General features: G+C 33.9%; 1 protein-coding gene across 2 annotated transcripts in view; it reads left to right on the top strand.

Annotated features, from left to right (window-relative positions):
* LOC126887948 (beta-1,4-N-acetylgalactosaminyltransferase bre-4-like) overlaps positions 1–14107 on the top strand; it is a 115349-nt gene that overhangs the window by 57924 nt on the left and 43318 nt on the right. For both annotated transcript variants that reach the window (XM_050655897.1, XM_050655898.1), the window contains exon 3: positions 6405–6700. In XM_050655897.1, the coding sequence (XP_050511854.1) occupies positions 6405–6700 (296 nt within the window). The remainder of the gene's footprint in view (positions 1–6404; positions 6701–14107) is intronic.

Genomic DNA, 14107 nt, shown 5'->3' with positions numbered 1-14107 from the left:
GGCAATTAAAAACAAAGGGGTTTTCGATGCTGCATTGCAAAAAACTCTTCGGGATTTGATCAATCGATGTTCAAAGGACATCTTCTCAGCTCGGCAACATCGAAATTTTCAGTTTTTCACATAGTTTTTGAGGGTTAAAAATGGCCGATTTCGCAATTTTTAAATTTTTAGTCGTTTATATGTCAAAATCTATCAACTTTAGGGAAAAATTACTGAAGACCTTTTCTGTTTGAAATAATCCAAAAAACCTAAAAAACTTTGTTCGATGCAAAAAAAAAATCATTTTAGGAAAAAAAAAACAAAAAAAACGTTTAAAAAAATTTTGACCCACTTTGGACCTGGCAACATGCAAATTTGTTAAAAGGGATCCTTTTTGAGTAGGATTGTGCCAAAAATCCGAATCAGAATATTTTTCCTGGCGGATGCGCAGTGGCTTTCTGGACTAGTAATTATTTATTTTTAAACTAATGAGACAAGTAATATTTTTTAACCTACAAATTTTCAATATATTACAAGAGTCTAGCTATAGTTCTCTCGAACGTCCAAAGAAAACTTATTTGTTTATTTTCGAGTGTATTATTTAACGTTGTGTTTTTTGTTAAATTTGTTTATTACCCTTCTATATTTTTATCTTTATATTAGTAATAGTCGATATGAAGTTCAAGCTGTTTAATGTTGAGTCCAGCAAAATCCTCAATAGTGAAAAAAGATCAAACAATTCAATAAAATAACTTTATAAAACACGTCGACTGGGATAATAGCCATTTCCTGACAAATACATTTAAAATACATGCCGACGTACGTTTCACTTAATGTTTTCATTTAACTTTTTTGTAAATCAATCATTACATTTGTGCAAAGATCCGTTTTTAACAACAACTGTATAGAGTATAGTATATTATCATTTAAACCTCCAAAATTTACTGCTACACACAGTCGTCTCGTATGCTTTTCCACTCTTACGTCCAATTTTACGCCATCTGAATCCAATTTGTGGTCATTCTTTTATGTCATCAGTCCATCTCTTCGGGGGTCGACCTGTATCTATATTTTTACGTATTTACTATGCAGTTGCGATTGAAGAATTTTAATTTAGAAAATATATTTTTCCAAGCCACTGGTAATTTGATTGACAGTTTCAACTTCACTGGTTTTCAATATCAAATCGGCTAAAGAGGTTGAAACGCCCATATCTTACTGTATCCACTATGTACCGGGTGTCCCAATAAGAATGGCTCTCGGCCATATAATATCTCAGGAACTGTTTATAGTACAGCTTTGAGAAAAAAATATTTATAACAAAAGTTGCCTCGGGAAAAGCCTGGAAATTATTTTTATAATTGTAGGTCCACCGCTAGAGGGCGTAATTGAACATCAAAAATTAAAAAATCAAAATTTTACAAAATTTACCTAATGAAAGGGCACTGGAAATCCAATCATCGTATTCTTCACAAAATTCTGCGCATATTTGATTTCACAAGTTTAAGTCTACCTTTGCAAATAAGAGGTGGGGGTGAGTGGGAACCTTGTTATGAAAAAATGGTTGTAAGTCTGATTCTGCTAAATCGAATTTTGCAAACTTGGTCTTGTTGAAAACAGCTCTTTTTCGTCAATGTAAGAGTTATAATTTCGAAACAGCCTATTAAGTATTATGCCAGCTTCTTCTTCTTTAAGTACCGTGCCCAAATTTTTAGGCGTGGGTAACTTCCATAACAATTTGCCGATATCGTTCTCGATCTTGTGCGGCATGTAACAATTGATCTGCTGATAAGCCAGTCCATTGACGAAGGTTTCGGAGCCATGAATATTTCTTTCGACCAATTCCTCTGTTTCCGTCGATCTTTCCATTGAGTATTAACTGCAGTATCCTGTATCTGCTACCTCTCATTATATGCCCCAGATATTCAAGTTTTCTCTTTTTTATCATCTTCATTAAGTCACCTTCGCCTTGACCTACTCTGTTTAAGACTTCTCTGTTTGAAATGCGTTGAACCCAAGATATTCTGAGCATTCTACGATACGACCACATCTCAAAGGCTTCTAATTTGTTCATCATGTTAACCTTCATGATCCAGGTTTCACATCCATATAGTAATACAGGATACACATAACATTTTAGGAACTTGATTCTTAGTTGTAAGTTCAGCTGAGAGTTGCTCAAAATAGATCTAAGTTTCATAAATGCTCCTCTTGCAATTTCTATACGAGTTTTAATTTCTTCATCCGGATTTAGTGTCTCGTTTATCCAACATCCTAGGTATTTAAAATGGTTAACTTTTGTTATGCCAGCTAGGAGGCGTTATTTAATTATTTTCAGAAATATAGTTTTCTTTGGAAAATATTAAATACAAGTATGCATTTTTAATCCTGTATTACAAAATTGGATCAAATTAGCAACAGAATAGCGAAAACCGCATGCCGATACCATTTTTCTGTCTCGAGATATCTTAAGAAACGTGTAAATTTATACCTAACCGTTACTGTCACCGGTAAACGAAGTTAAGGAAAGGTAGTGTGCTGTGGAAAAAACAAAAAACATTTTCCAGATCTCAACGTATATAATTAACTAAAACAACAATAAGACAAACAACACAATAAAATATAACAAAGACGTAAAAACAACTACTTAGTGACGACTTAAATGTTCAAATTATTGCACATCAATTTGATTCAACTCTTTCAAGAGTAGATTGAAAAGCAGTCTTAATTTCTGCTCTCGAGATGCTTTGAATGGGGTTTCGTATTCTCTGGATCATTTTTTCTCGAGTAGGCCTAGCTACAAAAACAAGGTCTTTTTTCCGTTCTCATACCTAAATAAAAGTGAAATACCAAACCGTCCCCACGCCAAACATTTAAATCTGGTGATAGTCAGATAATTGAACCCTTTCTTTTCGATAATGCTATTATTGGTGAACGCTATCTAATTTTTTTAAGGAATGAATTGCCTCTTCTTCTGGAAGATGTGCCGCTAGCAGTTTGTAGGTCCATGTTGTTTCAGCACGATGGTTGTCGGATTAAATACCTTCTTTTGCCGCTAAGCCCACTACTCGAGAAAACATGATCCAGAGAGTAGGAAAGCATTGCGAGAGCAGAAATTGAGACTGAAGTTCAATATACTCTCAAAGAGTAAATACTTGCATCGAAAATTATGGGCAATAATTTGAACATTTAAGTCGTTACTAAGTAGTTGTTTTTATTTCTTTGTTATATTTTATAGTGTGTACGCACCTTGTGTAGTGTGTAGTGTGTATGCACCCTGTACAATGTACATCCATCCGTACGCGGATATCGTGTTTAATATTATTTAAAAAATCGTCTGAATCCACTCTGTGATTGTTCCATTTTAGAATCAACTTCTTGTAAAAGACGTTTCTCTAAAGGCACGTATCCATTATTTTGGTACTCCTTGCTCCGTGTAACTGCTTCAATGGATACTGCATGCGCTCCTCTACATATAAACCGCCACCGATTGAATTGCCGAGTGTGAGCGCCGAGCGGGAGGACCAACATATCCACTATGTGGATCAATTACACGGAGCAACAACGTAATGCCTCACTGGTAAAAATTTGCGTCGAAACAGCTGTTCATCGTAAATATTTGCGTGCTTAAGGTAAATTGTGCTAATGTGGACATGTTCGTTGCATAAATCGGACACAAGAATTTTTGACGCACATAACGCACACGCTCCATCGGTTGTCGGTTTTTAGTCGCGTCCTCACTGGTAAAAATTTGTGACGCAAATTCGCACGAACGAAAAGTTTACCAGTGAGGACGCGGCTTTATGGATACGTGCCTTCATATTCTCTCGTATACTTTGGATGGGATGCTTAGTAGTGTTATAATACCTTTGTAGTTACTACATTCGCGCCTATCTCCCTTTTTGAAAATGGGTAGAATAACCCCTACACCCCAACCTTTTGGTATTTTGCTCTCACTCCATGCCTTATTACAAACTTTTGTTAGCAATTCAATGCCTTTGTCTCCCATGTTTTTTAGCATTTCCGCTGTGATTTTATCAAATCCCACCGCCCTACCTTTCTTAAGTGTTTGTATAATTTATTTTATTTCTGCTATAACTATTTCATCTGGATTTTGGCCTTCTTGCTCTACATCTTCTGGTTCTTCTTGGTTGCTGTCTACATCTTTTTGGATGTTCAGTAGATCCTCAGAATATTGCTTCCATCCATCTAGGATGTGATCATTGTCATGCTTATTCACAAAACTAAATTACGTTAGGAAAAAATTTACTGCCCGTCTTTCTCATTGCATCGTTGCTGTAGGTCGTTAATTTCAATATTTCTTATAAAATTGCATATTACTAAACATTTATTATAAGTTTTCTCTTCAATACCGACCCCCCGGAAGGAGTGTAGTGGTCGACGTGATGTCGTGTATTGTCCGTCTCCAAAGATCTCTGTCTCTGGTCATTTCTTTTAACTCATGCATAGGTCTTTTGCATATTCCTGTAATCTGATCGATCCATCTTGTTGGGGATCTTCCTCGTGATTTTCGGCCTTCCACCTTTTCTTGTATAATGAGCCTTTCCATGTTTTCTGTGTTTGCTCTCATAATATGTCCAAAGTATAAAGACAGTTTTTGTTCACATTTGATTCAGAGTTGGACCACCATCTCCATATAGCTATTTCAGCATCCTCATGCATCCTCAGTGAAGCTATGCAGTCACAACTCTGAAAGAAATATCAACAACCTGCCTATTTAAGGGAAACGATCGCGATACAATGATTCCACCTTTTGAGACGCAATCTAGCGACATCTCTCGTATTACGAGGAAAAGAACGAAAAGCCCTAGATACAAAGTTTACTACTTTTTAAACAATTAGAGTAATTGAAATAAAAATATAATAAACAATATTTTAAATCTAAGACTTTCGTCAATAAACTGCTTTCTGGCTGCATCCTGTATCTCCGGCTTTTACAAAATATAAGCACAGAGACGACGAAAATAGGAGAAAGTAAATAGAGGACAGTTAGGCCACGCATTTACCTTCTCTTCGTCTAGGAAAAGGACCGAAAGACAGTTTCTAAATACTCAAAACTGAGTAAAAATGAAAAAGATAAAGGCAGTTTTTGTTCACATTTGATTCAGAGTTGGATTTTTGGATCAAAGTATTTTAATTCTTGGAGATGGACTTTACTGGAGAGTCGTTGGCTAACTTTTAGCTCTCTTAAAATTGAATTATTTGTTCTATGGCCGGTCCAAGGAATTCGTAGCATTCGTCTCTAACAGAACATTTCAGTGGCGTCTATCTTTCTTCCTTCTGAATTTCTCAGGGTCCAAGATTCACATTCGTAGGTCAGTATTGGGAATATTAAGCAGTTGATCAACCTCATCTTTAACGCTCTTGAAATTTGACAGTCCTTCCATATTGTGGTCATTTTTGCTGTGGCGACTTTTGCTAGATCACATCTACGTTTTATTTCTTCCTGTAGTGACCCTGTGTTTGTGATTAATGATCCCAGATATAAGTATGAGCTCACAACCTCAAATCGATCAATTGTGGTTATGTCTGGATGATTGTTATGTAGTGTATCCACTATCATGATCTTTGTCTATGATATGTTTAATTATTGCAGACCAAATATTTGACTTTCATTTTCAACCAGTCGTATAAGATCAATCAGCTCTGCTTGACTATTTGCAAGAAGGACTGTGCCATCTGCGAAACGTAGGTTGTTTATTTTATGAACATTTATTGGGATGCCTTTTTCCCATCCTTCAAGTGCTCTTCTCATAATATGCTATATATTGAATAATTGTGGAGATATGTAGTATACATTCCTGTCTGACATCCCGTTCTGGTTGAAATTCGTTTGAAAGTGTGTCAAGCACTTTAACTGATCCAGTAGTGTGTTTGTATAGTTCAGTTATAAGCGAAATAAGGTGTTGGGGTACGCCAACTTCTTTTAGTATTCGCCATAAGTGTCTCCACTTGACCCTGTCGAACGCCTTACGATAATCTATAAAGCATATGTACAGTGAAATATTGAATTCCCTAGATTTTTCGATTATCTGTCTTATATTCAACAGGTGTTCTCGAGTACCTCTACCTTTGGTAAATCCAGTTGGCTCTTGTGGAATTTTTCTTTGAAGGAATGTTTTTAGTCTCTCATTGATTACATATATGTATTATAAGTTAATTGAAATAATAAAGCAACACTTCTGGTTAACCTTGTAGCAATAAATATTCAAATAACTACATCGTTCCAAAGGAGATTAGGAGACATTAATGACGTAATGTCCAACACATATAAATATAGCCATTGATGGCCATTTAAAAATTATAATTGACGTGTTTTTTAAAAGTCGTCTGTTTCTGAAATAATTAAGTTATTCCATAACTTTGTATCATTCTATATATTAAACAAAAAACCTTAATTCCAGGTTACCAAAAGAAGAAAAAGAATCTTCGGGCTATGGTCCTCTCCTGAAGACATTACTGTTTAAGAACAACAAAACTTACGATCATAATAACTCCCTCATTTACACAACGAAGAATGAATCCTATTATAATTACGTCGTAACCGAGCCACCATTCCTAACTACGAACCTCAACTTGAACGTTTCTTTTTCTACGCCTGCTGTGATTGAAGTTTCAACCGTCATCGAAGCTGGAAACGATACGAAGATTAATTCCACCGCTTTGCCGTTGTGTCCGGACGATATTTCGTCGAATTTGGGTGAGTACATATCTTTTTTGTCTGTCAAATCGTAAAGTGATGCACACTGGAATCTGTTTTTGAATCGCGGAGTAATTTACAAAAGAGAAAGGGGTAGGCTGTTGAATTTTTCTAGCTACGCTCAAGCGCGCTAACACGAAGTTGCTGCAAAGCGGGTTGAAGGTAGGGATATTCAACGTACTGTATTTTCGGTAATATTGCTCCGATCAATCTGAAATTTTAGTAATGTCAGTACGTTTTGCTTTTAATCGAACTTTTATACTCTAAAGGTGGGCTCAAATGACTCGTGTACTTGGCAAATACATAATTATTTGCTTATTTGGCAAGTATATAAGCTTTGCGGTTGCGATGGCAAGCAGAGCACTGACCGGACGAGTACAATTTACAAGTACGCGAGCGTAAACATTTGGCTTAAAAATCTTGACAAATGAATCAGTGGTGTGATTACTAAAAGTAATCTGCAAGTATAGACAAGTATGTATTTGGTAAGTTGACGAATAATAGTGATCTATTTGATTCGGGTCATTTTTACCGACAACAAATAGAAAACAAACGAGTGATCACGAGTGACAAATAATTGTACTAGTAGCCCACTCACACGACATGGCAAGTATACGCAAGTAACGATTATTCGCCAAGTATACGAGTCGTTTGAGTCCGGCTTAAGACACGCATTTCGCTATTTATAGCTCTTCAGTCGGACTTTGCTAAAATGCTGAAGCAGAGAATATCCTTTCCGTATAAAGGTGGTTAATACACAAACGCGCAGTCATTCACAGACTAGTGTACTCTGGATTGAGATCTATGTAGAGTACACACAAGTCTGTGAATTACTTCATGGTATACGAAAAGTAATTTCACACCTATAGTCGAGGAAATGAAGCTGAAAAAATGGCAAAACCTCGCAATTTTTTCGTCCAGCATCGATTTGTACAAAAATTTGGGATTAGGCTCATTACACCCTCTAGTTCATTTTCTATATTGAGCCGTTGTACGCTTTTGGTTTTGTAAGGGTGAAAACGACCCCTAATTGTAAAAAATTATAAAATAACATTTTAAACTGTAATATTGTCAACATTTGGTTCTTATCAGTTACATAATGAATGTTTTATGCTTTAAGATATACTATCATAATATTTCAACCCTTAAAACCACCCTTGTTGGAGCTATATATAAAAAATTTGTATGTATACACCGTTCTTAGGCGTCAACGCCCTTCGGTAGGGATCTATGGAGGAGTATCACCAAGCCGGAAGCCCTTATCCCTTCCCGTACCGCTCCTCCATAGGTCGATCAGACGCCAGTTTATTCCAGACCAAGCCGTAGACTCTATTGAGTTTTATACTACGGCGTTGGCCTTTTATAAATTTCATGACCTAGCTGAGGCTCGAACCAGCGACCGCAAATCGCAAATCCACTAAACTTGTCGATCGACTGAGCTCCAGCTAACTGGACCGTCAAGACCGACGGTCTATATAAAAAAATTCTCTTTATAAAAGTCTCTTTATAAAAAATTTACTTATCCTAAAAGAATATTTTCGGCTTGCATCGATTTACATAAAAATTTGGGATTAGGATCATCTCACCCTGTACTTCATATTCTATATCATGCTTAAGGGCGTTGATTATTTTTAGGGGTGTAAACTACCCCTTATTGTCAAAAATTATATAAAAACATTATAAACTTTAATATGGGTAAAATTTGGTTTTGATTGGTTAAATAATGATTGTTTTATACTTTAGGATATAATATCATAATATTTCAACCCTTAAAAACCACCCTTAATAACATTACAGTTTTTATAAGTAGATATTTTAATAGGTCTATACAGAAAAAAAAGTAGAATTAAAGAATTACAAAAACATTTATTTACACAAAAATACGAATTTACAAATATGTAGAAATACAAATACAAATAGTTTTTTAGTCATCTTCCAGTATACGAACCGGTTCTGTGGTATTATACAATTATACATACATTGAAAATTATCCATAAGCGGAGTATCCGAATTTTTCGAAAAAAAAATCTTTGTATTGGTCTTAGCGATATTGCAGAAAAATAATTTGGTTTGTGTTACTAAAAGATACAATTGTGGTATTTACAGTTTTTTTGATTAAATGCATATTTTTCGAGGTTTTCTCAAAAAACCCTCTAAAAAAGTCGATTTTTTCATAAAAAACTGTTATTTTCAAGCGCGAATAACTCGACAAATATTAGTTTTACGGAGAAAATGTAAAAAAAACATTTTTTTCTTATAATAACTTTTTACATCGATTTGCCTAGTTAAAATGTAATAAAAAATTCCCGCCCCCGAGATGAGGTGGCAACTACCCCAAAGGTTTTATCGTACAGCGGCATGATATAGAAAATGATCCTTGGACTATTTCCTACCTTTTGTGAAAATTTCAAGTAAATCCATGCTGGACGAAAAAATTGCGAGCCAAAATGCTTCATTTCCTCAACTACTACGTCTATCTCGTCATTCTAAAAAAGACACGTGTTTTATACACGTTTTATGTACGTGATTTCATTTTGGATAAAATGTTTTATTTAAGTTATAAAATTGAAAGATTAGAAGTGAAAGTTTAATATGATGAGTTAGAATTCCCGTGTTTTATTTATAATTATCGCAAATGCGATGAAAACAATAACAAAGTTATTTTATGGACTTTCCGGTACTTTTCGCAATATAGTTATTACTTTAAGGTAAAATGGTTACTTGGGTCTTAAGTAACGTTTAGATAGGAGTGGGGGTACAAAAAAGGTTACGATGCGCTGCATGGGGGTAGGCAAATCCTCGAAAATTATTTTACATAGTACTTGAAGGCCCCCTTATAGCATGTTTATGTTTATGAAACATATATTTTTTGATATTAAATATTAAATATATTATTGTGTTTTCAATTTTTCAATCAAAGGAAAAATGAAAATTAAATTAAATTTTTTTTAAATAACGCGGGCACATACATTTGATACACTTTGTATATTGAGCTGTAAATATTTATTAGAATTTAGTTTGGATGTAAGTAGATTTCTCTTTTAATGAGCTTTCCGATGAACCATTAAAGACTTTTGTAAATAATTAAAGTGAAAAGGACGATGTATTTAGTTTTAAAATGTTAAAAGATTGTTTATTACGGGAACTATAGAATCTACAGGTAGAGGTAATTATCATTTTCTAGAAAAATGGTTTAAAAGAAAGTTTGGAATTTTAATATCTTTGTTTCAACCCGAGTAAATGTTGTAGGGTTCCCCGAAAGTAATTAAGATGGTCGGAATAATTTTGAAAGAATGACTGTTTGTCGAATGGAAAAGAGAAATGTTTCTGATTCTTGGCAATTTGGAAGGGGAAAAGTGGTTTGAATGTTGAGTGAATTTGAAAAAGAAGGCAGTATGTTATTGGCATCGCTGAGGAGCAGTTCGACGTTTTCGTGGATAGATAGTTAGCAAGTACCGGTGGTTATTTGATAGTGGAGAATAGTGCTGAAAAGTGGAACGAGAGACAGATCAAATTGAGACGAAATACCTCTTTGATTCTGTATTATTGTGAGAAGGAGAGCAGAGAATTTTTGGAGTTTGTGTGAATCGAGTACTGGTCAAAAGAGGCTTTGGCTCGTTGGAGAATTGGTGCTGGTATGCTGATAGTTTTGAAGCTGGAGAACGGAGAGGGCTTTGATGAGTAGCCTTTAACATAGTCAACGAGGGAGAGCTGTTTTGGGTCACGAGAAGACATCAGAGTGAGTGAAGAAAAAGGTCAGTCAATTTATGTGAAAGATATTTTTATGTTCGGAAACTAAAACTTTGAGTAAAAAGCATATGAATTAAAGTTCCAATATTTCAAAAAGTAAATAGGAAATATAGGTAATCTTGCGAATACATAAATTTGTTTTACCAAAGTCATCGGGAACAAACCGATAAATTGTTTTTTTTTAACTAGAATAAATTTAAGTGGTAAAAATTTCATTCGGACATCTGTGTCCACAGGTTTTAGATTTGATAGATTTTTAGAGTATTGATTTTGATAAATAAAAGACAATTCTCTATGTTTATTTTATATTTTTGCTTTATTACTTTTTCCTATTTTATCCCGATTAGGATCAACTAAGAGATACTGAAACCACGAGAGAAGATAAGTATAACGTAAGATAAGTTAGACATTTTTTTAATATTATAAAAAGGCACCCTGAGATTTTTTATTCATTTTTTATGTATGATTTGCGACAATTAAATAATTAATCAAATAAACAATAATTAATATAAAATTAATAAGAAGCAGATCATAACAATGTATAAAAAAATAAAAAGCCAGAACATAAAAAATAAAATTTGACCATGGTTTTTGAAGGTTAAGATGACTAGCGCAGTCACGAAGCTGTATATGAGCTATTACGTCCGATTTCGGTGAACCTCCATCGATTTTCATGAAAATTGGTGAGTGGTTAGAGGATACCTCAAGGAACAAAAGTGATTCGCCAATTTGCGCTGTTACCCATTGCCACTTTTCTCGGGCGTGAAAATGATTTTATCAAAAATAACCTCATTAAATCGCTAGAGGGACAAATTCAAAGCAAAATTTATTATATAAAGTTATTAAAGTAAATCAATACTTTTTGAGTTATTAAAGGACAAATATTTTTATTTTTCGTGTAAAAATGATTGTTTTAAAGCGATTTTTCATAAATATGTAACTTAAGGTGATACAGTAGCGATCAACAGGTAGCCAAAACGCGTTCCAAGATTGCGGCTATAATATTTCGAGATATTTGGCACACGTATTCGTAATATAATAAAGAATGGCGGTACAGAGCCCAATTTGATAAATATATTAATATGTGGAAATTACTCTGTAATTAAATACAATATTAAAAAAACGAGCCTGTACCGCCATTAAGAAGAACAAAAAAATACACTTTCTTCAAATAAACTTTTTTATCCGATGCCTAGATTTTGTGTCATTTTGGAACTACTAATGAAATAAAAAATTTTAGTAGAGGTTCAACGAAATCGGAGGTGAAAACCTTCAGTGACTGCACTAGATGAGAATAATATGTACAGAACCGGAATTCTATGTGAATCCCCTTGAGTTTATTGGGATTCTTCCCCATTCCTGTTTTCAAGATTCAAATAAACATTATTTGTGAAAGCCATTAGTCCACGTCCACTACAGATACGCCTCTCGGCATTAAGAAAGGCTAAGTGTACATTTACAAAGTGTCACTGTCAGACTATTTGCATCGGAATCATTTCCAACCCCCAAATTAGCGTGCCAGGGTGATAAATGTCCACCGCGGTATATATAGCATTATAATATATACTTGCCCTTAATAATGACAGCGGAAGTCCTTTATCTTGTACAAAAATAAACTTTTTGTTATTTACGTCAAATACTGTTGTTTTGGCTTGGATAAAAAATACCTTTGATTAGGAAGTCGTTATGTTTAATGGATACTGCCGAAAATAAAAAGATACAATTGAAAGGGAAAAGTTCGCCCACTATATAGTAAACCGAAATCGATAAATAGACCAGGACATGTACGGCCGGTTTCACAAAGTAAAGTTAACTTGTGGTTTAGAGGTAACCCGCGGTTACCCTGAAATATGTGTTTATTTATATGGCCTAAAACGTAAGATGCAACCATCAGATATCAAATTGTATCAATCCTGTAGAAGATGTGTTAAAAAATATGAATTTTTAAAGCAATAATGAACATGCAAATGAAACCACAGGTCTAGCAATGAATACTCCCAACCACTCATATACACACATTTATTTTTACCTAATCTGCAAAATAAACTCCACTCCAACTAAATACAAAATCCCTAAAAAATATTGTTAAAGTTCAAGTTGATTATCCAGTTGGAGTTGACTATTTCTAGTTCGAGTAAACTCAAACGGCTAGTTTTAGTAAAAGTTGATCATAATAATATAAAATGGAGATTTTTATTCAACATTAACTCCAACTAGATAAAGTATACTCTTCCCAATGCCATTTAGTAAGAGTTGATTCACACAAACAACCGATTCTATTTAGAAATGAAATGGTACCTACTGGATATGTTCAAATCGTGATAAGTAGTTGTAACGGTCAAAACAAAGAGACGCACACTCATCAAAAAAAGCACGTGAAATTATACTTGTATAATCTACATTTACTGAATCGATCCAGGAATAGTCAACTTAAACTGTAATAGTCTAAGAGCTAGAGTCGAAAAATCATCGTCATAAGTAATATGGAGTTTGGCATGTGAAATGTGTCTATTGTATATTGATAATTATGACCACTTTCAGGCTGACACCTCAGTGGATACAGGAAGCAGCAAAAAGGGATGAAAGGGGAAAGTTAGTGTAGTTTTTAAAGGTTTTCACCTTTAAAGGTTTTCATGCAAAAATCGATTTGCATGAAAATTAGTGACTAGTTAGAGCATACCCCAAGAAATAAAAATGATTTGGTGCCAACTTGCACTTTTACCCTGGGGGTGGATACTATCTCTTCTCGGGGGTGAAAACTATTTTATTAAAAATAACCCCACAAATCGATAGAGGGACAAATTATAAGTAAAATTTGTTATATCAAGTTATTAAAATAAATCAATACTTTTTGAGTTATTAAAGATCAAAGATTTGTCTGTTTAACCCGGGAGGAATCGCGCCGTGAGAAAAAATCTCAAATTTTATCCTTTTCCGTGATAACTTGATGAAAAATTTTGCAACATTGCTTTCCACTCGTAAGTGCCTCGAGGAGGGTCGTAGTAATGCGTGGAAATCTTTTTTTATTTTGTTTAATTTTTTTTTGCGGAATTTATGGCTTTGGTGAGAACCAATTAGCTTTACAATTGTTAGAAATAGATATTTTTAACATAACAAGTAAATAAAAATATTATAAAATAGAAATTTGTTTTAAATTCGTATTTAAATTTGTATTGTGAGATTTTTTCTCTACGCGCGACTATCGACGTAACTGAAGTGAGCGCGACTGCTTCTGGGTTAAAAGCACATGCGTGAAGTTACGGATGATAAAAAGAACATATTAATTAATTGTATGTTACTAAAATATTATTTTTATATTATTTCGATATTATAAATTTAGCAAAAGTGTATTCGAATATGTCAAATGTACTCATTATTGGACACCCTCAGTTTCTGGACATATTCAGTTTAGTGATAGAAAAACTTCAATTAAATATCGAAATAATATAAAAATAATATTTTACTAACATACAATTAATTAATCTGTTCTTTTTATCATCCGTAACTTCACGCATATGCTCTTAAATAGACAAATCTTTGATCTTTAATAACTCAAAAAATATTGATTTATTTTAATAACATGATATAACAAATTTTACTTAAAATTTGTCCCTCTATCGATTTCTGGGGTTATTTTTAATAAAATTGTTTTCACCC

Source organism: Diabrotica virgifera, chromosome 7 (assembly GCF_917563875.1).
Source record: "Diabrotica virgifera virgifera chromosome 7, PGI_DIABVI_V3a".
Lineage (NCBI taxonomy): Eukaryota > Metazoa > Arthropoda > Insecta > Coleoptera > Chrysomelidae > Diabrotica > Diabrotica virgifera.
Note: the sequence above shows the minus strand (reverse complement) of the source record. Positions and strands in the feature narration are given on the sequence as shown.